Source organism: Mastigoproctus giganteus, chromosome 7 (genome assembly GCF_048544385.1).
Source record: "Mastigoproctus giganteus isolate SK-2022 chromosome 7, ASM4854438v1, whole genome shotgun sequence".
Lineage (NCBI taxonomy): Eukaryota > Metazoa > Arthropoda > Arachnida > Uropygi > Thelyphonidae > Mastigoproctus > Mastigoproctus giganteus.
In genome coordinates, this window is record NC_143581.1 from 16,621,554 (window position 1) to 16,648,164 (window position 26,611).

The 26,611-nt window shown below is 38.4% G+C and overlaps 1 protein-coding gene across 1 annotated transcript in view; it reads right to left on the minus strand.

The window, feature by feature from the left end:
* Nucleotides 1-24,946: 24,946 nt before the first annotated feature.
* The window catches only part of LOC150082582 (uncharacterized), a 33,236-nt gene continuing 31,571 nt past the window's right edge, over nucleotides 24,947-26,611 (minus strand). The window contains exon 6 of the mRNA XM_090378699.1: nucleotides 24,947-25,139. Coding sequence (XP_090234825.1) covers nucleotides 25,006-25,139 — 134 coding nt within the window. The 3' untranslated portion in view covers nucleotides 24,947-25,005. The remainder of the gene's footprint in view (nucleotides 25,140-26,611) is intronic.

Below are 26,611 nucleotides of genomic sequence, written 5' to 3' on the forward strand. Positions count from 1 at the left end.
TTTTCTGTACCTGTGCCACGAAGGGGTCATTCGCCTGAAAGGTATCGCCCGTTATATCGCAGTCTTGAATAAAAGCCAATGTCCAAAAAATAAAAATAAAAAATAGAAAGACAACGTCCATAAAAATATAAAGACAACATTTGTCAAATCATAGGAGAGAAGGTAGAGAGAGAGAGACAACATTTATCGAATGAATATCTATTTGAAGCACATTGACCAGATTTATAGCCTCCAGTCGAAAAAATGACAACTTCTAGTTTAACTTAAAATTTTAACTGACAAGTGCGACAACTTGACGTCATACATGGAAATAGGGCGAAAACCCCTATTGCATTCGTTTATTGAAAGATAGGGACAACATTTACGAAAAGGTAGAAAGACAACGCCTATAAGAAGATAGAAAAGCGGCGTACGTAAATAGACAACGATAAATTAAGACAGAGACAACATCGTCAAATGGTAGGAGAGACAACATCTGAGATAGGCCACGTCTCTAGAAAATCAGAGATAACATCTAAGACAAACATCTCTGGAAAGACAGAGATAACATTTATCGAAAGACAGTGACGATTTTTATTGAACTTGACACGCGATTTATCACCTCCAGGTTTACAACCTCCAACTGTAAAAATGGCAACTCATTTAAATTTGAACTGACACAGTGACAACTAAATAACAGCAAATAAACAGGGGAAAAAACCTTGTTAAAGAGCGAAAACGTATATCGAAATATAAGGACAACATCCGTTGTAAGAGACACATTATCAAAAGATAGAAACTAGCATCTATAAAAAATATAGAGACAACATCTATCGTGTGATAACAGATACAACATTTCTCAAATGATAGAATTGACATCTTAGATAGAGAAACCACCTCTCCCAGAAGATATAGACAACATTTATCGAAAGATGATGTTGAGCGAGACGATAATTATAACATGCAATTGAAAAAAATGACAACTTCTTAAAATTTAAACGGACATAGAGTCAACTTGACAACAACCATATGTATAGGAAGACAACACTTATTAAAAAATAGACAACGTCCGTCGAAAGACAGAGACAACATTTGTTGTGTACGCATCTCCGAAAGATACAAAGGCACTGTCTATAAGAAGTTAGAGACATCTTACAAATAATAGGAGAGACGACATCTGAAAAATGATTGATAGGAGAGTCAGCATCTCAGATAGAGAGACAGTCTCCCGAAAGACAGAGCGACAACATTTAGGGAAACGCAGTAAAAATATCTATATTAAGCGACTGACGTGGTTTACCACCTCCAGATTTACTACTGACAATAGAAAAATGACAACTTCTAGTTTAACAACATCTTCAAATTTTAACTGACACTGTGTCAACTCGACAGCATACATAGCAATTGGAAGACAACCCCAGTTAAAAAAAAAGACAGCGTCCATCGAAAAATAGGGACAACATCTTTCAAATGACAGGAAATAAAAAGTGTATAGAAAGATAGGGACAACGCACATAGAAAGACAGACTTTTTGGAGACAACGTCTGTTGAGAGTTAAGCGAGGGACAACATCTATAACAACTTCTATTTGAGTCTGCCAAATTTTAATTGACACAATGCTTGACAACGGCTGTTCAGGGAATGTGAAGGATGGAAGGAGTCTTACAGAAGGACCTCGATTCCAATCGATTTCTCTCAATGTCCTTTCAAAGAGCGGACAACATCTGATTTGGAGTAATGTCGACATTTGACTCAACCGGTCCATCTTAGACTGGAACATGCGTTTTATCCAGTCTGAGAAATTCGATAAAATTTCTTCTCGGAAAATTAATTCTACTTCAAAGTCCCAGAGGTCATTCACCACCCTTTTGTACCACAAAAGCGAAGTGAAGATATCCACAGTAAACTTCTATTGAAGAACCAGCCATAAATGGCATATCAATCAGAGCGAATTACCGGACAATAAATCCTAACAGACACATGAACTCTTGAGAAGATTAATACATTTTTTTTTTCTTTTATGGCCAACGACTATACATCAGGATTTGCTGACGTAAACTTTTCCTCAGCTTAGAATTTGGTATGTGTGGAAAGCGTCTTAAAAAACAAGATGAAAATATATGTACGGGGGAGGTTAGACCTTTCTCAAGACAAATATGTGAGTCACCATCTTCGGAACAACTTACTGAATCTCACACCGTCAGCGAGAACATGGCTTCCATCCGCTATAAAACGTGTAACGCCATTCAGCGTAAAACAATCACTATTCAGGGAACACATGACCCCACGGAGGTGATTTATAGAGGGATCTTCCTGACCAGTACATCGCCGTGGTCATAAACCGCGCTCGTGAAAAGAAACCAACAATTGGGAAGTCAGCAAAGTGCCACCAGGGGGGGGCACTCTATTGTGGTAAAAGTGCGGTTGATATTTCAATGGCGAGAAGTTGGTCGGCTGTTCCGAGAAGCCAAAATCTCATCCTTTGTTCTACTTGGTAAGTTACCTTCTTTATTTTCATGTTCTTTCATGTTCGACCTTTGTAAAACACTTCTTGGAGAAACGCAACAAGCGCATAAGATGTCAATAATTAACAGTCTGACGGCTTTGTTTAAAAAGAAACTTAGCCGTAAAGATTATTCAAAGAGGAGAACAAAAATTTCGCCACTCCTGAAAAAAGAAAAAAAAAAAAAAAAACATTTATTTAAAAAGAAAAACACATTTTTGCAATAATATCCTGAAATAGTTCCAGCAAAATTCGCCAGGTGGCGCTGCCGAAGTCATTACCCTCTCCCCTTTAGTGAAGAAGCCTAAGAGGCATTTAAAACCGACCAAGCGATAATATCCTGAAATAGTTTCGTAGGAATTCGCCAGGTGGCGCTCGCGAAGTCATTCCCCTTTAGTGAAGAAGCCCAAAGAGGCATTTAAAACCAACCAACAAATAATACCCTGAAATAGTTTCCTAGAAATTCACCAGGTGGCGTTACAGTCCTTTCCCCCTCCCCTTTAGTGAAGAACCCCAGAGGCCTTTAAAACCAACCAACGAATAATCTCCTGGGATACTTTCGTAGAAATCCGACAGGTGGCGCAACCGAAGTCGTTCCTCTCATCCTTTAGTAAACAAGCGTAAGAGACATTTAAAACTGACCAAGCAATAATATCCTGAAATAGTTTCGTACGAATTCGCCAGGTGGCGCTCCCGAAGTCCTTTAGTGAAGAAGCCCAAAGAGGCATTTAAAACCAACCAAAAAATAATACCCTGAAATAGTTTCCTAGAAATTCATCAGGTGGCGCTACAGAAGTCATTCCCTCTCCCCTTTAGTGAAGAAGCCCAAGAGGCCTTTAAAACCAACCAACCAATAATATACTGAAATAATTTTGTAGAACTCCAACAGGTGGCGCTCCCGAAGTCCTTTAGTGAAGAAGCCCAAAGAGGCATTTAAAACCAATCAAGCAATAATACCCTGAAATAGTATCCTAGAAATTCACCAGGTGGCGCTGCCGAAGTCATTACCCTCTCCACTTTAGTGAAGAAACCTAAGAGGCATTTAAAACCGCCCAACTAATCCTGAAATAGTTTTGTAGAAATCCAACAGATGGCGCTACCGAAGTCATGCCTTTTCCCCTTAGTAAACAAGCGTAAGGGGCATTTAAAAGTGACCAAGCAATAATATCCTGAAATAGTTTCGTAGGAATTCGCCAGGTGGCGCTCCCGAAGTCCTTTAGTGAAGAAGCCCAAAGAGACATTTAAAACCAACCAAGCAATAATACAATGAAATAGTTTCCTAGAAATTCACCAGGTGGCGCTACAGAAGTCATTCCCTCTCCCCTTTAGTGAAGAAGCCCAAGAGGCCTTTAAAACCGACCAACCAATAATATACTGAAATAGTTTTGTAAAAATCCGCCAGATGGTGCTACCAAAATCATTCCACTCTCCCCTTTAGTGAAGCCTAAAAGGAATTTAAAACCGACCAACTAATAAACTCCTGAAACAGTTTCGTAGAAATTCGCCAGGTGGCGCTACCGAAATTATTCCTCTCTCTTCTCTTTTAGTTTTAAAAGCCTCTTAGGCTTTTAAAACCGACCAGCCAATAATCTCCTGAAATAGTTTCGTAGTAACTATTTCAGGTGGTGCTATATCTTCTATAGCACCACCTGGCGGTTTTAACCGGAATTATTTCAGGATATTATTGTTAAAATGTGTTTTTTTTTTTTTTTTTTTTTTAAATAAGTGCTTTTTCAGAAGTGGTGAAATTTTTCAAAGTGAAGGAGATAGGAATTTATTCCAGACCGTCTTCAGGAGAAATCCGTCAGATGGCGTTGCATAAGTTGTCGTCCCTCTAGCGAAGAACACTAGAGGCATTTATAGACTATCCAACCACTTCCTATTAAATCCAAGTTATTTGTGTCTATTAATATATTTCCACTGCAATTTTTCCAATTTTTGATCATTATTTTGAGATTATTTTTTCCTCCTATCAAAAATTAATGATCTTCTTACGTGTTGTCAAAGTAACTTACCAATGCTCCTATCCATTTGACATAATTTTGTTGTCACCTCAAAGCCAATTAACTATTATTTGGTAGATTATCTCGTACTTTAGGAGATAATTAATCCAAAAATAAAAAAAATCGACTTCACTATGGGCTCCTAGACGCAATGAGGCATGACCAACATTTCTCACTTCCGTTAAAATCTCACTCTTAACGTTGTTATTGTCGCTATAGCAACCAGTTAATTACTCTAAACAGAAGGACAACACAACTTTATATATAGATAGATAGATAGAAAGACAGTGTCAAAGTAAAATGTAATAAATAGCTGTGGGTCCAAATTATGCTTAATTACTGGATAACCTTGGAGTCCACCATGACTTCTGCACATGCGCAGAATTCATACAACAAAATGAACCTTCTTCATTTATGATGCTTTTATCAACTTACCATGAGACTTAACCCATAAAAGTGATCTATTTTACCTCCTTGCGGTGTGGTGGCGCCACTTTACGACCCCCGAATAACTACAGAGATTTAATTAGCTGAGACAGAAGGCAGGCGTCTGTCAATTGCCCACTTGACAGTCCCGGCTCTCACTTTTACAACCCTCACCCTCCACACAAAGAATCTACAGAGATCTTTCCAACCACAAAATGAAGTTTCCCACATTCTTATGACTTCATCAGCGTAAAAATTCTAAGAAAATTTTCCAGAACTCCTTTTGAGATAATAAGAAGTCTCAATGGTAATTTGAAAATGCTCTTTCTTAAAAAGAACAAAATTCTTAAATTTATTTAAAATTATTAATTATTTTTAATCACACTAGAACTCTATTCAACAACTGGCAACGTTTCGGGATTCCATTTTGAGTCCTGTCATCAGGACAGATCAAGAAATGTGATAATCAACTCTAACTCTTTGTAAGATAAATCCCTTTATAGATTGCTCTATAACTCTTTAGATTGCTTTAATATCTGACGTCATATAGATTTTAAATAATAATGGACCTAAAGAGGATCCTTGTGAGACTTATTTGTTTAGCATTTTTTTCTGAATATTCATCATCATCTATTAATTAATGCCTTGTGTCCTGTAACTTTTTCCAAAGTGTCTGTAAGCTAGCAACAACCTACTATCTTAAAGTTAAGAATAAATCTTTAAAAAATAAATAAAAAATATGTCTTGTGGTATGATTCTCTGCTCCTTCAAAGACTTGTTCCTGATTATTCGTTCGATTAAAATTCACTAAGACCGAACGCAAACTATCAATGAGACACTGAAGAAAAGGCAGAGAATCATCACACGAAACGTACATTATTGTATATATATGTCTCAGGATTTATTCAAACTCAATAAGGGCACGTATTCTCAATTCTGACTCCTGCTAAACGTGCTCCAATAACAACATCTATCGATACTACCTTCTACCATCGCTAAATGCACTCACTGGCCAGAAAATTAGAAACCTTTTGCAGTTGGCGCTAATAAATAATGAAAGAAATTAAAAGGTTTATAATCCTTAAAAGGGGTTGAGGTTAAATCCAAGTTACCCGGTCACTCAATGTACCCTCTTTCTTTCTTAACGTCAGAGTTCGTTTAAAAAGCCATCTAGCCTGTTTCTTTAAATCTATGTGGCCATTACTTATTCATGGACAATAACCACTCACCGAGTTTCTCTAAAGAGATGCTATCAGATGGTAAATTGAACTGCGTGTACATTAGATTCACTAAACGAAGCGATATATTATGCTTGTCATGAGTTGTTGTCCACCGAGTTGTGTGTTTTTTCTCAACGCAGACAGCAGCTGTTTCTCACTGGCAAAACGTGAATGGATTTTATTAAGCATCGGTGGCAGGAAATACAAATATTCCCAGGAGGTGGAGAGTTAAACACATCCGCACTTGTTGGATCTCTGATAACAAAATCGTTCTGCTAAGCATGCTGCAATCTTCGTAAGTGGAATTAATGATCTCTTGGACAGCCTAACCTTGTTGGAAGAACTGGAACTTCGTTCTGCTGCGTAAACTGGTAGCAGTGATTAAAGAGTAATATTCCTGATAAAGAACCACACGCAGTTCTTACAAACCAACATCCGTGCCTTTCTTTTTAATCCCTGCTTTGCAAAGCAATTATAAATTTAAAGAAAAATTGTTTAATCAAAATAGTTAATTGTGTACAATTTTATTTGTTGTCACCCTAACTTTTTGGACACTAGTGTAGACATTTCCAAGCAGTCATCACTCGTATGTACCCTGAAAAAAAGCTATCAAATCAAGAAAAAAAAAAGTTCAAATAATGATTCCGCTTAATCTCGCCAGGGGGCGCTCGTGCTTTGATTAATCGATCCTTTTTCTTAGTCCCACTAAATAGATGTCCAACTAACTCCCCCTCCCCCCAGAATAACCGAAAAAGATTGACAAAGATTGTGTAAAAGACAGTGACGTGCCAGAGTGCCACCTGGTGATAAAAATTTGCCTCTTAGCTATGATGAAACTGAAATGAGTGTTTCTTTAAGATAATTCCAGTTCTCTCCTGGAATAGGTGGGTGGTGTTGTGCACGTTAGTCAGGGGGATTAGCACGCTACATCACCCTGGTCTTATCGCGAGCGTGGAGGGACTGTCAGTCAAACCACAACTGTCAACACTATCGGAAAGATTTGGCGGGAGATAAATGTTTCTTCCCACAAGTGCGTTTAAGTGATTGCCCCGCATTGTGACCTTTCGAAATATACAAAGGGGAAATAATATATTTAACTTCTGGGATGGCAGTAGTCTTGGAGTTGAAAGAACTTTCTAAAAAATCACAAAATAAAACATTCATGGACTGAGACATTTCCAATGGTGTTCTCTAACTTCTGGGACGGTAGTGTATTAAGGTCTTGGAGTTTTTCCTAAAAAAAATTAAGAAAGAAAACATTCTTGGGCTACATTTCCACTGTTCCGATGTTCTCTAACTTCTGGGCAGATAGTGTATTTAAAGTTTTGGAGCTTTAAGAAACGCCTAAGCAACTAACTTTTGGGACGGTGGTGTATTTGAAGTCTTGGAGGTTTAAGAAACTCCTGAAAATTGGGAAAGAAAACATTCATGGACTGAGACATTTCCATTGTTCCAAAGATGTTCTTTAACTTCTGGGAAGGCAGTGTATTTAAAGTTTTGGAGCTTTAAGAAATCCCTAAAATATTACGAAATTTCTTTAGTAATTTCCGGGGCAAATTCATGAGCTGGGACATTTTCACTGTTCCAATGATGTTCTCTAACTTCTGGGACTGTAGTGTATTTAAGGTCTTGGAGTTTTGAGGAACTGCCAAAAAATCAGGAAAGAAAACATTCATGGGCAAAGGATGTGAAAAATCAGTCTCTCGCTGTGTCTTTTTGTTTCGTATGTGTGTGTGTGAATGCCTGGGACACTCTTGGGATTTCCATCTCTTCTTTGCAATTTTTCTCGCATATCCCGGTGGAGCAAAAAACGGATCTCCAAATCGATTTCTTCTGTATCGAAGTGCTATTTTTTGTTCAAAAACGAGACTTTTGTTTCTTGATTTTGAAGCCTTTCATGGAAGAAATATTTTACGATTGACTATGTGTACGGACACGTCATCCTGATAGAAAGAGCAGAAAAGGGAGTTTTTCTTTCCTTCCAAAATGCGCTATTTCAATCTTCGAAGACACCTTATATTTCTTAAAGTTAACGTTCTCGTGCTGTGAATTGACTATCGTGTTGTTTATCGAATACAGATTGGTAAACAGATTCGTTTTGAGGTGTAATATTTCAGTGTAGGGACCCCAGACAGTATCCCTAAAAGAAAAGGGGCGGAAAATAATCAGGACATTAGCGATCTTTTTTTTTTTTTTTTGTGTTTTTAAGACATAATATAGTTTATGAAAAGAACGGGGCTCCTAAAACCACCCATGCACCATGGCCCCCAGTTTGAACAGTCCTGTCTCTTGCTCTGGTGCCACAAAACCTGCAATGACTATTAATGAAATGGTAGGACTAAATATTACTAGTACCAGCTTTGATTATATGCGAAAATATTTTTATTTTATTATTTTTTTTAAAAATACATACATCATTTTTATTTACTTGTAAATATATTTCTAATTAAGAAAAAGAAGTGCAAAAATATTTTTTCATCACTTCCCAACCTTCAGTCAATCCACTCTACTCTAATAATATATTCTTCAAAAGCTTTCCAGAAAAATCAGTATTCTGGTTTCTGTGTAAACGAATTTTATCTACCCTTCCAACCCTAAACTGATCCGTGTTTTATAGTAATGCAGATCTCAGACACGAATCATAAAGAAAAATCCTTTTTTATATTCAGTCTCTGTGTTTTCCAAGTTTCTTCCTACCACCCAACCTTCAACCTATCCATGGTAGTAGTGTACTAACAGCTTCAACAATTTTCCCTAAAATATCAGCCAGCGTCATAATTATTTACTTTTACATCGTGTCTGCATCAGCAAGTTACTTCTCTCCTCCTAAACCTCAACCAATCCACGGTAACTAGGCTTCAACAGTCTTCCATCAGGTCCCCTTACCAAAAAGAACGTCCAATAATAAAATAATTTTATTTAGCGAGAAAATAATAATAGGATCATTCATTCCGTTTTCATTTTAATTAATTTTTTAATCATTAATAATTTCGTATGCTCCCAGCTTGAAGTATTCTCTACCCAGGTGGCGTTCCAGTAATCAAAGTAAAAAATAACGCATTAATTCAATAAGAAATAAACTACAAATCCGTGTAATTTCGCTTTTTCTCTGGCTAGTTTCTGTGGCCCACTAGATGGCGCTCATTTTGACATTTGCACTGTCGGAAGGGGATTCACACATCGGTAGAAAAATATGGCACGCTGGTGGAAACAGGAGGGAGAGGCACACAAGTGATATACAAGTCTGTTTATACAGCCTTCATGCGTGTCGACACACCGACAAGTGTTTGTTTTAGAGGTGATAAAGGTTATTAGTGGACTCGTTCGTCATTCAGAAGTGGTGGTCTGTCTGCAGAACCCGGTGATCATGTTTCTTTGTACTTTCCTCCTCTTTTGTGTGTATCTTTTTCCCTCTTAAGGCATTTTGTTTCTGTAACGACCACTTAAGGAAACTCAGTGTATATATAAATATGACATACGATAACTGACCCCGCGGGTCGTCGTCAAGGCAATGAAAATTCAATGAAGTTTTCGGCCATAAATATTGAGCAGAACAATGGCAGAATACGTAACATGAAACGTCCCATTTCTTCCTCTTTTTCGATTTTTTTTTTTTTTTTTTTGATGTTTTAACTCTATTGAAATATTTCCTTGCTTTCCTTAGGGCTGTAACTAAGCAACCGCCGCACAATGTGCACGGTTGCCTAGTTAAAGTAGTTGCAAAAATGTACATTACCATTAAAAACGTTACTAAGCAACGAGCTCACACTTTTCACGTGCCAAGGATATAAATTTCGTGAAAAGTTGATTTAAGACCATTTGGCAATAACGAAGCAACCGGCACGCACTATGCAAGGTTGCCTAGTTACAGTAGTTCGAAAAATGTACATTACCATTAAAAGTTCAGTCCAGTTACTAAGCGACCAGCTCGCACTTTTCACGTGTCAAAGGATGTAAATTTCATGAAAAGTTCACTAAAGACTAGTTGCTGTAACCAAGCAACCGGCACGCACTATGTGCCTAGTTACGGTATTTCGAAAAATGTACATTACTATTAAAAGTTCAGTCCAGTTACTAAGCAACCAGCTCGCACTTTTCATGTGTCAAAGGATGTAAATTTCATGAAAAGTTTGCTAAAGAGAAGTTGGCTGTAACTAAGCAACCAACGCGCACTATGCACGGTTGCCTAGTTACTGTAGTTCGAAAAACGTTCATTACCATTAAAACGTTGCTAAACAATGAGCTCACACTTTTCAAGTGCCAAGGATGTAAATTTCGTGAAAAGTTTGTTTAAGATCAGCTGGCTGTAACTAAGCAACCGGCACGCACTATTCAGAGTTGCCTAGTTACGGTAGTTCGAAAAATGTACATTAACATTGAAAGTTCAGTCCAGTTAAGCGTTACTAAGCAACCATTAGTAAGCAAGCGTTACTAAGAATGTAAATTTCGTGAAAATTTGATTTAAGACCAGTTGGCTGTAACTAAGCAACCGGCACACATTATGCAAGGTTGCCTAGTTACGGTATTTCGAAAAAATGTACATTACCATTAAAAGTTCAGTCCAGTTACTAAGCAACCAGCTCGCACTTTTCATGTGTCAAAAGGATGTAAATTTCATGAAAAGTTTACTAAACACCAATTGGCTGTAACTAAGCAACCTGCGCGCACTATGCACGTGACAAATAATTGTAAACCGCATTAGAAGTGTCGGTTTTTGAAGACATTTTTGGATTTAGGGATATTTTTATTTAGTTTTTTGACAAATAATCTGTAAAATAAACTTTGTAAATTTGATAATTAAAATTGCAAATAAAAAGAAAAAGTCGGTGTAGGAGCAGATTGCTTAATTTAATTAATGGAACAATAATAATTTATTTTCATCACAAAATTTTAAAAAAATGATTTAAATATGCGTCAAATCAATAACTGCAGTTGTATATTAATGACGACAGATGTGCAAAGCGTTCAAATTTCGTCTACTGAGCAGCCCTTATCTCATATTACTAAATGATCGCCCCTGCCTGAAGCAAACGAGATATTCAAGTTCAACGAAGACGACACTTTGAGGATTCCTTCTGTCAGTATTTTTTGTCATTTCACTCGATCACTGTGCCGCCTACCCCCGGCCCTCTGGTGTCTCACTGCGATCATAACTTACTCCTACCTCTTGTCCATACGTTATGCAATGGGGCGACAGGGGTCGCTAATGAGCTGATGGAAAACGTGAGGCGCATAGTTGAATTGGAAGTCTAGCGTGGTCATGAAGTCTTCTGTAATGGTACCAAATGCCACCCACGATGTCAAAAAGCCACTTAAAATCATTTACTTCCGAACTCATTTTCTTTCCCTCCCCCCACCTTGGGTCTGTGGCATGAGACAACCCCCAATTCATCATTCACCTTAAGCAGGCGCCAGCTACAGATATCTACGAGGGGGTTATGGGATGAGGGGGAGGTGGACCTAATCAGCATAGAAATTGGGGGAGGGTGAGTCGCGGGGAGAAAGGGAACCAGAAAGACCCACGTCAATGTGGCATGCGACTGGAGTAATCAAGCGCGTAAGATACGATCTCTCCGACGCCTCCCTAACCATCCGAGGAGCCATGTTGATAGATGACCGAAAAGGGGACTGCATCCGTCCAGTCAACAACACCCCCCCACACACACACACTGATCATTCAGATAAAGTGCACTGACAAGTTGAGGACTGTTTCTTTGACCGGAAGTGAGTACAGAAACACGTCTGTAAATAACTATCAAAAAATAATAGCAAATAACGAAGTGTGAGTCACGTGACACTTCTCAACCGATGTGGGTCAGAATAATCAAATATTGACTTTCGTTCAAATGTTTGCGCAGTCTCAGAAAGCCTAAGCAGCAGAAGGTCGATGGACACCTTGCTGACTGAACTTTAAAGAGAAAATAAATAAAATAATAATGAAAATGGCCGATGGAGGCAAATCCAGTTGTTGTTTACAGTTTTTGTTTCATGAGAACACGAGATTGCGCTTCTCGATTCGCAGAAGGTCCCTGGGTTCGGCTGTCGCCCCGCGGGCAATCCCGAGGTGCGTTCAATTAATTCTCAGTAGGGCAACTGTCCCCGTAAGAGAGGAGAGGTATCATTTATCAGCCTCCCTGCAGGGGGTTGATGTACCTGTGTGGTTGCGTTATCCTCCGGAGCGAAGGTCCTGTCAGCTTATAAAAGACGCTGTCATGGCGAGACCCTCGACTGCGGCACTCGGATGTGAGCCAGTGTGTAAACTCGGAGGCGTTTATGGACTCGGGGTATTGTATCCCGCTCGTGGGCTTGAAGTGGCCACGCATAAATAGCGGCCAGTTTGTCAGTGTGCCCACTTGACACGAGGATATCCGGGTTCTGACAGCGCTTTCTAAAGGCTTCGCTGAAGGAAGCTGCGCGAGACTCACGAAAGAGTTGTGCGCATGGGTGGGTTGGAGTTTATGTCTGCGTAAGAAAATTTCACAGTCCTCATAAAGAACCCTTTCATACCCTCGCAAATATTCTCTCTCCTTCCTTTCTTTCTCTCTCTTCCCCTCTTTTTCTCTCTTTCTTTCTTTATTCTTTCTTTCTTCTCCTTTTCTTTATTTTTTCTTTCTCTCTCTTTTTTCCTATTTCTTTTGTCTTCCTTTTTCTCTCTCTCTCCCATTTCTCTCCTATGCTCTCCTTTCATTCTCTCTCTCTCTCTCTGTCCGTCCGATTGAATTTGTCCTGTTCGTAGAAAGAAAGAAAGAAAGAGTCCGAGTCCCAATTCGTGCTCAGAATGGGGGGCTGAGAGAGACGTGGAGAGGGGGAGGATGAAAGAAACAAAACTGGTGGCTCGAGTGGGAGGAAGAATAAGAGTGACAGAAAGTGAGAGAAATAATAATAAGCGGGGCGGATTGAGGGAGACAAAGAGCCGGCGGTGTGTCGTGGAGCGCCCTCTTGTTTAACGCTCGCTCGTTTTTACATCCGCCGGTGACCTGTGGCGTCCAAGATAGCGTTTAATGACCCCCGTTATCCGTGGGCCAACAGCTGCGTGCGAAGCCCTTTTAATGACGAGTCCGCGACGCTGAAATCTAATCCGCGGCCACTGACGAGGGATTCAGTAGCGGAGAGAGGTTGTCCGCCAAGAGACCCTGCCGTCCGCCCTGACGAGAGGCCTTCCGCCGCTTTATGCGTTCATTATCGCGATCATTTCCCCGGACGCTTTAAATTTTCCTTAAGGCCTAAGTAGCCCTGTCAGGCCGTGACACGTCGCAGAGGTAAGTCTTGATTTAGCGCCGCTCCCTCCGATGCTTTTTGCTCCGTTTTGACCCTCCGTCGTAAAACGCGGCTCGACATATTCGAGGTCTGTCGCAGCGATGCGAAGTGTGCGTCTTGAGACACGACACAGCCGCACTTGTGCTCGTTTATGACCTCCCTCGCACAGATACGCTTTTATAGCGCAGATATGTTTCCATCTCTCTCTCTCATCTTCCCTCTCCGTCCATCTCTCTATCACAATATTTTTCTTCTTCTTTTCGTTCGCCGTTACTCTCTCTCTCTCTCTCTCTCTCTTTCACCGTCACACACTTTGTCTTTCCTTCCATCAACAAAGGACCTTTCTCTCTCTCTCTTTGCCTTTCTGTATTTCTCTTTCCTCTCTATGTATGTCTTTCTGCTCTCTCTCATTCTTTGTCCTTTTCTCTCTCTTTATTCCTGTCTGTTTTTCTCTGTCTTTCTATCTGTCTCTATGTTTGTCTCTCTCTGTCTTTCTCTATCTGCCTCTTTCTTTCTATCTATATTTCCTAATGTTTAAATACCTCTCTCTCTCCTTTTCTTTCTGTCTTTCTCTTCATATTTCGTTCTGTTATCTCTCTTTCTGCATCTCCCTTCCTTTCCATCTGTCTCTCCAGTTATATTTCTTCTGTTCGTCTCTCTCTCTTTCCTTCGGGGTCCTTGTTTCTCTCGCTCTCTCTCTCTTAGATTTTCTGTATCTCGCTCTTTATTTCTCTCTTCCTACTTATATTTCCTTCTCTGTCTCTCTTCTTTCTCTGATTTTTCTTTTTATATCGTTTTCCCTTTCTTTCTGTGCCCGTATCTCTCTCTCTCTTTCTTTCTGTATCTTTTTCCCTTTTTATCCGTCTTCTGTATCTCTCTGTCTTTCTTTTTCTTTCTTTCTGAGTCTTCGTCCCCCTTCTCTGTCTATCTCTCTCTCTCTCTATTTGTCTGTCTGTCCACTACTATTAAAGCAAACACGTAAAGCTGTTGTGTTGTGCAGTAGGCCGCGAAATAATGAAGAAATCCCTGACACCAGCATCACAACCCCCCTCCACCCCCCCCGTGGCAACGTTTTCTTGTTAATTGGAGAAGTCAGTTGACATCGGATGATCGGCTTCGAGAAGATCCACTCCGAACAGCTCCCTACATTCATCAGAGAGTGCGCGAGAAATTCTGTTGAGTGTGCGCGTGTGTGGTCGGAGTCAGCCATCTGTCAGTGTCATTATTTGGTATGCATGACGTCACCTTCTCTGATGGATTGAGTGGAATGAGAGAAAAAGGAAAAACGCGCAAAAGTCAGATTACCTTCTTTGCGGTTGATGAGCGTGACGTCACCACACCGGTTTCTAAGAAACAAGAAACGCGAACCAAGTTGCGTCAAGCACATATTGCGAAACGAGTCACCACGAGTTTCCTCAGTCGTGCACTACAAGTGAACAGCACCGCAAATACCCGCTTAATTAATGTTTGACTTTTGGCTTACCAGAAAAACTTGACACGTGTTCGGTACACTACACAGGGTGCTTTTGAGTGCACTTAATTCCCCATCTTTGGGGGGTTAAAAAAGGCCGCTGAGTGATAACTGATTCCAGTCCAATGCTAAAATGCAACGGGGCAATTGAATAAATCCACAGCGGTTCTTCAGGGGCAAAAGGGGGCAATAAAGTTGGAACATCTTAAATTGCGCCTGTTTGTTTGAACAGCACAGGTTTATTCAGTTGCACTTCCTGCTTGTTTATAAGTCAACACTGAGAGAGAGAGAGAAAAGCAAAGGACAGGGAAAGAAAGAAAAGAAAAGGATTGAGAAGGAAAGAGAAAAAGCACAGAGAGAGAGAGAGAAACAGACAGGCAGAGAACAACAGATGAAGAGGGAAGAGAGAGTGAGATAGACATACCGAGAGAGGAAGAGAAAGAAAGAAAGAAAGAAAGTGGATGAGAGAGAGAGAGAGAGAGAGAGAGAGGAAAGAAACAGACAGAGAGAGAGAGAGAGAGAGAGAGGAAAAACAGACAGAGAGAGAGAGAGAGAGACAGAAAGGAAAAGTCGGAGGAAGAAAGAGAGTAAGAAAGAATTAAAGAAATAAAGGGGAGAGAAAGAAAATAAAAAAAATAAGAGGAAAGAGAAAGAGAAACATAAACAAAACTCAGAGACCAACAGAGATAAAATGAGAGAAAAAGAGAGATAGAAATCAGAGAGATGAAAAGAAAATAAAGAGAATGAGAGAGAGAGAGATAGAAGAACAAATAAAAAGGCACAGCCAGGAAGAGAGAGAAAGAAAAACAAAGAGAGAGAGAGAGAGAAAGAGAGAGAGAGGGGGAAAGGTTGAGGGAGAGAGAAACAAGAAAAGGATGTGAGATATGGGAAGGAATAAATAGAAAGAAGGAAGAGAGAGACAGAAAAATTGAAACAGAGAGATAGAAAAACAAAGAAATGAAAAGAAAGAAAGTGAAAGAAGACGAAAAAGAAAGACAGAAAGAAGTTGGAGAGAGAAACACGAAACGAATAACAGAGACAGAGAAAATGACAGGAAGAAAGAGAGAAAGAAAGAATCAAAGAAGAAAGGAGAGAAAGAGAGTGAGAGAATGAAAGAAAGGAGGAGAGAGAGAGAAGAAGAAGAAATCAAAAGAAAGAGAGAATGAGAGAAACAGAGAGAGACGGAAAGACAAACAGAAATTCTGAGAGCGAGAGATGAGAGACCAACAGAGATGAAAAGAGAGAGAGAGAGGAGACGGAAAGATAGAAAGAAAAGAAGAGAGAACGAGAAAGAGAAAGAGAGCAGCAAATAAACAGTTAGAGGGAAAATGACAGAGAAAAAGAGGAAGAAAGCAAAAGAAAGAGAGAGAGGAAAAGGGTGAGAGACAGAAGAAGGAATAAATAGAGACAGAGAGAGAGAGAGAGAGAGAGAGAGAGAGAGAGAGAGAGAGAGAGAGAGAGAGAAGAGTGAGAGAAAAACAACGAAATCAAAAGAAACAGAGACAGAGAATGGAGAGAGGAACAAATAAAAAGTTAGAGGGAAAACGACAGAGAAAAACAAGGAAATAAAGAGAGAGTGACTGAGTGAGAGAGAAAGAAGAAAGCAAAAAAAAAGAGACAGAAAAATAGAAAGAAAGAGAAAAACGAGAGAGGAAAAGGGTGAGAGACAGAGGAAGGAATAAGTGGAAAAAGGAAAAAAAGAGAGAGAAAACAACAAAGAAATAAAAAGAAAGAGAGAGAGAGGAAGAAAAAGAGGAGAGGGGAGGATGAGAGAGAGAATGACACAAAGTGCATTTCAAATTCCCTTTGCTTGACAATGTCCTCAATAATCCACAGTTTAAACCTGTTTTTTATCGTCTTCGCAAAAATTGGCGTTTGTGGTTTGACACAACAAACGACATTCGGGACGCTCTTCATTATATCGAAAAAGTAAAAGTCGAAGCCGCGCCCCCCAAATTAATACTTTTGCGCAAACTTTACAACCACCAGTTTCGTAAAAATATAACAGAACACCTTGCAACGTCTCGCTCACCACCAGATGGCGAATATTGCTGGTCTCCGGGTATTTATTACGCCGTTTAACCCGGAGTATAAACAGAAAATTTATTTATTTTTTTTTAATTTTTAAAATGTACAGTTCCGCATGAAAAGTATCGGATACAGAACAATGATCTCGGCACGTTTTCGAAACGCACTCTTGAACATATTGAACACCTGGGAAAAATTTTTTGAGGGGTCCAAACTTCGAGAGAGGGACGCCACTGTTACATTATTTAAAAAAAAAAAAAAAAAAACGAATTCATATCACGTGATTACTTTTTTGTTGTATTTCGGGGGATCTCAGTCCGTGTTGCAGCACTTCAGTCGCTCGATGAGTCATAAAAACATATTAATGAGAAATGCAGGCTGAAACGCGGGCTTTGTTGATTGAAGAAATTCCATTGAAGAGAATGCTTCGCGCTGATTGGTCTGTTCTCGGCTGCTTCTTCTTTCACGTAGATGGTCGCAGCCGTCACTCAGAATACGAATGACTTGATTTCTTATCTCCGGTACGCTTTTCGGAGGGAAGCATAATTTTCCGTCGCCCGCAAGTGTAGAACAGCGGATGTGTTGTGACGGAACGCTGCGTTCATATCTACGGGCTCGCCTGGTCTCAGGAGTTCTTTGTTTGGGATTATTTATTGCGTCGCCAATGTCGGAGCAACATGGCTGACCTCTAATTACAACGTGGAAATGTCTGCGGTCTCAATAAATTTTTTCTCAAGTACGCCGATTTCCGCCTCATTGTGTATGCAAAATGCGCCAGGAGGACACGGAGCACTCCCAATTAGCGTTGGTCCGATTGGTGCACGTGACTACGAAAAAAAAATGCCGAGAGCCCTTGTGACTAAAATATTCTTTTGCTTCTGTCCTTTGGCCATCTATTAAATGGGAAGTACGCTTAATTTATAGCTCCCCATAAAAACTAATCGCTTAAAAAAAATTCTCTTCACCCCCCAAGGAACAACGGCTGCCATTGTTGGTCTTCGCGACAGTATGGAGAAAAGTCCTTGCTAGATATGCACGTAAGAAATAATAAACACACAAAAGATACTTACGTTTAGAGTGCTATATGCAAACTCTTCTTCACGGGTCAAAACAAAATTTAGATAGCAGTTTTGATGACCAGATTTTAAGGTTACATTTATATATACTGTATATATATATATATATACATGATGAATAAGAATTCAAGATTTCCACGCAAGCGCGGTGCTTTAGCAGCTATTAGGAAGTGCAAACTCGGATTAAGTCACAAGAAACGATGAAATATTTAAAAACACATCTGCAGCGCGCTCACGCAAAAAAAAAAAAAAAAAAAAATTGCATATTCATTGCCTACATTATTTATCCAAGAAAACGTTTCAAGTGCACACATAAACTCTTCTTCAAGGATCACAACAAAATTTAGATATCAGTTTTGGTGTCTAAAGTTTAAGGTCACATTGATATAATATATATATATATATACATGATGAATAATAATTCAATATCTCCACGCATGCGCGGTGCTTTAACCGAGATGGTTTAGTGCAGCTATCAGGGAGTTCGAGCTCGGATTAAGTCAAGAAACGATGAAAAATTTAAAAGCATATCTGCAGCGCGCGCATACAAAAAAAAATGCATAATCCTTGTCTACTTTATTTATCCAAGAAAAACGTTTCGAGTACTATGCATAAACTCTTCTTCAAGTGGCCTGAAAAGAGATTTACATATTTTTGGTGACAAAAGTTTAAGTACGTTCATATATACGTTCAATCAATAATTATTCAAAATCTTCACGCATGAGCAGTGCCAGTTAAAAAATATATATATTTACCCAAGAAAAACGTTCCGAATGCTATACATAAACTCTTTTTCAAATATTTAAAATAGAGCGATATTAATTTTAATCCGTCCTATATAAAAATTCTTCCTCCCATTGTAGCGCAGTGGATTCGGCGCTCTACCAACCATTTGGAAAACATCTGAGGCTCTGTCTGCACTGCAGATCTAAAAAATGAATGCAGCCTCATAACCTTAGTCGCCCTTGCGCTTGCTAATAATTAAAAAAATAAATACATTTTGTGTTTATACTCTGGGAGAGTTAAATATGGTCAAAGCAGTTTATCTTCTCTCATTTTTGAAAATCTCTTTCTATACTTGCAAATAAACCCCGCTAACAGAGACCTCTTGCGGCTAGTTGGATCACTACATCCTGTTTTACCAGAAAATCGCCCAATCGTGCTAAAAAATTAACAATTAATCGAACCCACTGACTTCAAAGGCTCAACACGCCCGTGGTGGTTTACCACTACCCCAATCATTTTCTCAGATGACGTCACTCGCTGGGGCTGACGAATGTTCCTCTACTGACCTCCCGCCTCGTACACGGAAGTCGTGTGTGTGTGTCCGACGGAGGCCCGGGTCAACATCCCGCAGAGCGAAGCTGTCTTTTCATTCTCTCCAAGAATGTGTTCACGACTTTTGTTGCCTATAACCACCTCCAGTACCTTCGAAGATATTCATAACACGTGCTCCTGCCATCCCTGACCTGCAAGAACCCAAGTCCGGGATCTTCTCCTGTGCGCAATGTCCAATGGTGAGATGAAGAAAGACAGAAGGAGAAAACAAGACATAATATAAACATCCTCTTGCCAGACAAATGAAAGGCTTGTATGAAAATTTACAACCCACCGAAGGAACAGGTGGATTCATAAAAGACAGATAAATTATTCCTTAGAGATGCACCACGAGATTACCAACCCTCCCGAACAATGTCACCTACAAATTATGGTTTCTCCTTCTCCTTATTCGCCCCATACTTCTTAATAATTTCGGTCATAAACACCAAAAGGTAAAGTAAAGCAGACTGTAAAATATACGACTAACGCCCTCTACCGGTAGCAGAAAATGTGCGGTCAGTTAATCAGTCCTCATCCAAAAGACGAATAATTCCTCGTGAAGCCCTTCAGACGACTTGTTTACATCATGCCAATGACATTTTTGTGAACAAAAGTATTAATATGAGCAGATTTATTTTTATGGGAGTACACAAAACGATTTCGTTTATGACATCAAAGTCGACATAGGGGTCGGTCCTTGATTATGTCGACCCTGCTGTCACCGTGACAGAAACACACACACCAGCCTTTAGGCCTATTGTACAGGGCCGGTATTACTAACTTCGGGACAAGTCGTAAATTTAAAACGTATGAGAGGGCCATTGCGCACAACATGGATTAGTTTATATGCGTCCCGCTGGGAGGAAACTGCACCGTTTAGGTGAGCTGAGAATGTTTTAAGATAAAGTGCGTGGATGGTGATGAATATAAACTGAGGCAAAACTACCCTAAGGCTGCAACAGTCGGGTTTATAATAGAATTAATTACCTTTAATTCAATTTCGATTTCAACAACAAAAATTATAAACTCTGCTTCTTTTGGAGCATTTTCTATTCGTTTCCTACTATAATTAGCTTTTTTCTTCTTTTTTTTTTTTTTTTTTTTTGTCGTTTCTTTAGTAGATTTAAGTTCCCGCGCTAATTCGTTTTTAACAGATTCATAAACAATCGATTTCGGTTCAGGCGCTAGCATTTGTTTTCAGCTGATCATAAACAATCGATTTCATTTCACGCGCTAGCATTTGTTTCAGATGATTCATAAACAAATGATTTCAGTACACGCACTAGCATGTAAATTCATGAACAATCGATTTCAGTTCAAGCGAAATCGATTCATAAACAATCGATTTCGGTTCATGCGCTAGCATTCGTTTTTAGTTTATCTATAAACAATCGATTTCAGCTCACGAGCTAACATTTGTTTTTAGACGATTCATAAACAAACTATCCCAATTTACGCGCTAGCATTTGTTTTCAGCTGATCATAAACAATCGATTTCATTTCACGTGCTAGCATTTCTTTTAGTTCGTTCATAAACAAACGATCTCAGTTCACGAGCTAGCATTTGTTTTTAGATGATTCATACACAAATGATTTCAGTACACGCACTAACTTGTTAATCATGAACAATCGATTTCAATTCACGCGCTGCCCTTGCTTTTAGTTGATTCATAAACAATCTTTTTTTTTCTCAGTTTATGTACTAGCATTTCTGTTTTTAATTGATCTATAAACAATTGCTTTCAGTTCACGAAGCAGTATTTCTCTGTTTAGTTTACCTAAAAAAACAATCGATTTTACTTCACGAGCTAACGTTTGCTTTCAGACGATTCATAAATAATCCATCTCAATTCACGCGGTAGCATTTGTTTTCAGCATCATAAACAATCGATTTCAGTTCACGTGCTCGCATTTGTTTTTAGATTATCATAAACAATTTATTTATCTGTTTACCCGCTGACATTTCTGATATTAGTAGATCTATAAACAATCTATTTATCAGTTTATGCGCTGGCTTTGTGATAAGAGTTGATCAATAATCAATCGATTTCAGTCGACGAGCTAACGTTTGTTTTTAAACGATTCATAAATGATTGATTTCAGTTCATGCTCTAGCATTCGTTTTTAAATTGATCCATAAACAATCGATTTCTGTTCACGCGCTAGCATTTGTTTCAGTATGATTCATACACAATCGATTTTTCAGTTTAAGCACTAGCAGTTCTGTCTTTAGTTGATCTATAGACTATCAATTTCAATTCATGATCTAACGTTTGTTTTTAGTGATTCATAAACAATACATTTCAATTAACATGCTACCATTTGTTTTTAGACAATTCATAAACAAACGATTTCAATTCTGAAATAGCATTTGTTTTTAGATGATTCATAAACAATCTATTTTTCATTTTACACATTAGCATATCAGTTTTTAGTTCATCTGTAAACAATCGATTTCAGTTGATGAGTTAACATTTGTTTTTAAATGATTCATAAACAATCTATTTTTCAGCTTATGATCTAGCATTTCTGTTTTTAGTTTATTCACGAGCTAATGTTTGTTTTTAGAGATTTATAAACAATCCATTTCAGTTAACGCTCTAGCATTTGTTTTTAGATGATTCATAGACAATCTGTTTTTCAGTTTACACGCCAGCATTTCTGTTTTTAGTTGATTCATAAACAATCAATATCGGCTACCGCGCTAGCATTGGTTTTTAATTGATCCTAAACAATCGATTTCAGTTTACGCCTTACCATTTGTTTTTAAATGATTCATAAACAATCTATTTTTCAGTTTACACATTAGCATTTCTGTTTTTAGTTGATATATAAACAATCGATTTCGGTTGACGAGTTAATGTTTGTTTTTAAACGATTCATAAACAATCGATTTCAACTCCGCGCTAGCATTTGTTTTTAGATTATTCATAGACAAAATTTTTTTCAGTTTACGCACTTGCATTTCTGTTTTTAGGTGATTCATAAACAATCAATATCAGCTCACGCACTTGCATTTCTGTTTTTAGGTGATTCATAAACAATCAATATCAGCTCACGCACTAGCATTTGTTTTTAATTGATCTATAAACAATTGATTTCAGTTGACCAGTTAATGTCTGTTTTTAAACCATTCATAAACATTCATTTTAATTCCCGCTCTAGCATTCGTTTTTAATTGAGCCATAAACAATCGAATTCAATTCCTGGCTAGCATTTATTTTTAGATGACTCAAGAAACAATCGATTTCAGTTCCGCGTTACCATTTGTTTTTAGATGATTCATAGACAATCTGTTTTTCAGTTTAGGCGCTTGCATTTCTGTTTTTAGTTCAATTCTGAAATTGAAACAATCAATTTCAGCTCATGCACTAGCATTTGTTTTTAATTGATCCATAAACAATCGATTTCAGTTCACGCGCTAGCATTTGTTTTAGCTATCACGTGACCCATAAATAATCGATTTCGGTTCACGTGCTACCATTTATTTTTAGTTGATTCATTAACAATCGATTTCAGTCACGTGCTGACATGCGAATTTCGTTTTTAGTTGGTTCATTAACAATCGATTTCAGTTCACGTGCTAGCATTTTTTTTTAGTTGATTCATTAACAATCGATTTCAGTCACGTGCTGACGTGAATTTCGTTTTTAGTTGGTTCATAAACAGCCGATTTCAGTTCAAGCGGCTGCAAAGTTTTTTTCAGTTGGTTCATAAACATTCGATTTCGGCATATCACGCGCTGTTTTTTTTTTTTTTTAAAGTCGATTTAATTTCATTCTTGTAACTTTTTTGTTTGTTCCTGAACAGTTGTTTCACTTCCCACTTTGGCAGTTTCAAATTTTTATTTTTATTATTATTTATTGTTATTAATTTTTTTTTACTGTTCTTTAAACAATCAATTTCATGACACCGATTTGCAATTTGGCGCACGTGATTCAAAAACACGCTACGTCGTTTTTGGAACGGACAGATGTTTCTGGTGTCTTTTATTGTTCAGTTCATTGCGGTGAAAAAGGTTGTTTTTGATGGTTGTGCATGTGTGTACAGCGGTGCAGCTGTTGGAAGATAAATTACTCACACTCTCATGAGATATCGCTGTCTTGGGCTCCTTGAAAAATGATTCGTTTCAGAAGAGGTCTGTTCGTCTGTGTGATTTATTTTCGTTGCCTCTTTCTCTCGAACTTGATTGTCGCTTGTGGTTTTCGAAAAACGCCACAGGGTCGGAGTAAATAAAGGGGAAAAGGGGAGGAGACCTTTTCCTCGATAATTTAAATCAGATAGTATTCGTGCGGTAAGTGAGGGAACTTTAAAAAAAAAACCGTGCAGATAATTAAACAAAAGGAAATAATTAATGTGGCAATCTTCCGTTTTCTCGTCTGCTTTTATTGCTAATAACCGAAGCCATTTTGTACTCAAAGTAATTGTCTTCTTCATGATTATTACTTCCATGAAGCTCAAACACGTGTTGCTGTGGAGGCTATTGTGCATAATAATCATGGATGCGTTGCTCATTGCTAAGCAAATCCAGCAATCTTCTAAGGTGGATAAGCACGCGATAACAACTCTGTTATTAATGACAAATAATTATGACAACAGTGGGGTCCGTTTGTTGTACCCAAAACCCTCTAATTGAACACGGGCACACACACACACACACACACACACACACACACACACACACACACACACACACACACAAAAAAAAAAGATTATGGTTAACCACAAAGTTTCCGCTGTTTTCCTCAAGTGCCATCTGTTGATGAAACTGGAAAATTGTTCAAGCAAATCCGATAATATAAGGATGCTTTGATGACAGAAAATGAGAGAAAAATTCTGGAAAAGGTGCGAAATTGATAAATATTTACAAAAATAAATTTCAAGGTTTGAATTTACTGAATATTTTTTAAAGCGCTCAATTCGTCTGTTTTAGCGAAAGATGTGTAAGTTCTACAAAGAGATAAACCAGCTTTAGAACACACGCACGCATAATCACATCACACTGAGGACTCGTGTCTCAGTGATATTTCAAAACAGCTTTCACACAATGGGGTAATTTGAGCACTAACAGATATCCCTGATCTTGCACTTTCAGACTTGCACGTCAAATAATCAAACCTGTTCATTCGAAGTATTCTATAATCTTGGGTGGCACTTCTTGTGGAATCTAACGTTAATGCCGGTAGTGCTGCCATCTGTCGATAAACAAATTTGGAAAAAACTTTTAACTTGTTAAATTTTTTTAAAAATCCTTTTTCAAATAGGATTTTTAAAAACAAAGAATGGTTGTGTATCAGGTTTTGTAGAAGTCGATTTGGGATACTCTTTTTTACTGAAATTTATTTCAGAACTACAAAGTTGGTTTGTTGCAGCCAGTTTCCTGAAGGTACTTTTGATGTTAGTTCCAGTGTTGGATTTGTATACAGGAATCTACCACAATAAAACATTACCTCTACAATTTATTGCTTCTTTCGATCCCTTAGAACAGCTTTCATAATTACAGTGGTTGTTCCAAATAATTTATCAGAATGCAGCAGAGTAAGTAAGTCTTTTGTACACGGTTTCAGTCTACCAAAGAAACATAAAATTAAAAAAAAAAAAAACACCCACGTGAGTTTCACCCACTCGAAAAACCACAGTTCCATGGTGAAGAAACACAGGAGAGAAAACAAGTCTAGTGTTAACACTACATCAGGCTACAGCGAGACTCTGCCGGTAGATGTCACTGAACTGGATGTGGTCTGTAGTGAGAATGTGCGGAATATTCTTCTGCCAGACACTCTGTCCTGTGATGGGAGGTGGCTGGAGGTAGACTGCTGTTGTGGTTCACAGGAAAACTGCTGTGAATTTTATTCACTGGAAAATAAAAAAAGAAAAGAAAAATCAGAAATGTTGCTCTAATGAGCATGCGCAGAAAATTGATCTGTGGGAATATTCTAATGAGCATGCACTGAAAATTTATCTATAGAATTACTCTGATGAGCATGCGCAGAAAATTTCTTTGGAAATTACTGAAATTACTCCAATGAGCATGCGCAGAATTCTTCAGGAGCAATTCGGGCAATTTCTTTAATCATCCAAAAATTCCTCTGTGCAGTTATTCTAATGAGCACGCGCTGAAACTTTCTCTTTGGACATTCTCTAATGAGCATTCACAGAAAATTTCTCTCCAGAAATTATTAAATTACTCTAATGAGCATGCGCAAAAAATTTCTCTGTGGAATCACCTCAATGAGCACGCGCTGAAAATTTCTGTTGCATTATTCTAATGACCATGCACAGAAAATTTCTCTGTGAGAATTCTCTAATGAACATTCACAGATAATTTCTCTCGAGAAATTACTACAATTACTCTAATGAGCATGCGCAGAAAATTTCTCTGTGGAATCACCCCAAATAAGCATGCGCGGAAAATTCTTCATTGGAAATTAATGCAATTACTATAATGAGCCAAAAAATATCTGCAGAATTATTCTAATGAGCATGCGCTAAAAATTTCTCTGTGGAATTATTCTAATGAGCATGCGCTGGAAATATCTCTGTGGGAATTCTCAAATAAGCATTCACAGAAAAGCTCTCTCCGGAAATTACAATTACTGTAATGAGTATGGGCAGAATATTTCTTTGCTGATATTACTGCAATTATTCTAATGAGCATGCGCAGAAACTTCTCTGTGAAAATTACAGCAATTAATTTAATAGATGCACAGAAAATTTATCTGGGGCAATTACTACAATTACTGTAATGAGCCTGCGCAGAAAAATTCTCTGTGGGAAAAATACTGAAATTACTCTAATGAGCATGCTTTATAAAATTGCTCTGTGGAATTACTCCAATGAGCATGCGCTGAATATTTATCTGTGGAAATTCTCTAATGGCATTCACAGAAAATTTCTCTAATGAGCATGTGTAGAAAATTTCTGTGTGGAAAAATACTGCAATTACTCTAATGAGCATGCGCAGAAATTTTCTCTGTGGGTGGGGTTCATGCTCATTACTCATTAGAGTAATGAGCATGCACAGAGAATTTCTGTAACTTAAAGTATAATCTAATGTAGTGAGCTAAATCTATTGCCATTATGAGGGCCATGCTCTGGCTCTGCTTACTATTATCGTTCTGACTTCAAGTGGTTTTATCACCAAAAGACACACGCAGAACCTGTTCAAACATGCAAATCCGTTAACAGTTTAAACAGCCTGTTCTGAGACCCTCTCTATGAACTTATTTGCATAACTGAGCAATTTCACATCGAAATTTGTAGTCCTTGCGCATTGTGTGGATCATTAAAGCATGGCGGAGGACTGTTATTATTTGGATTACTATCGA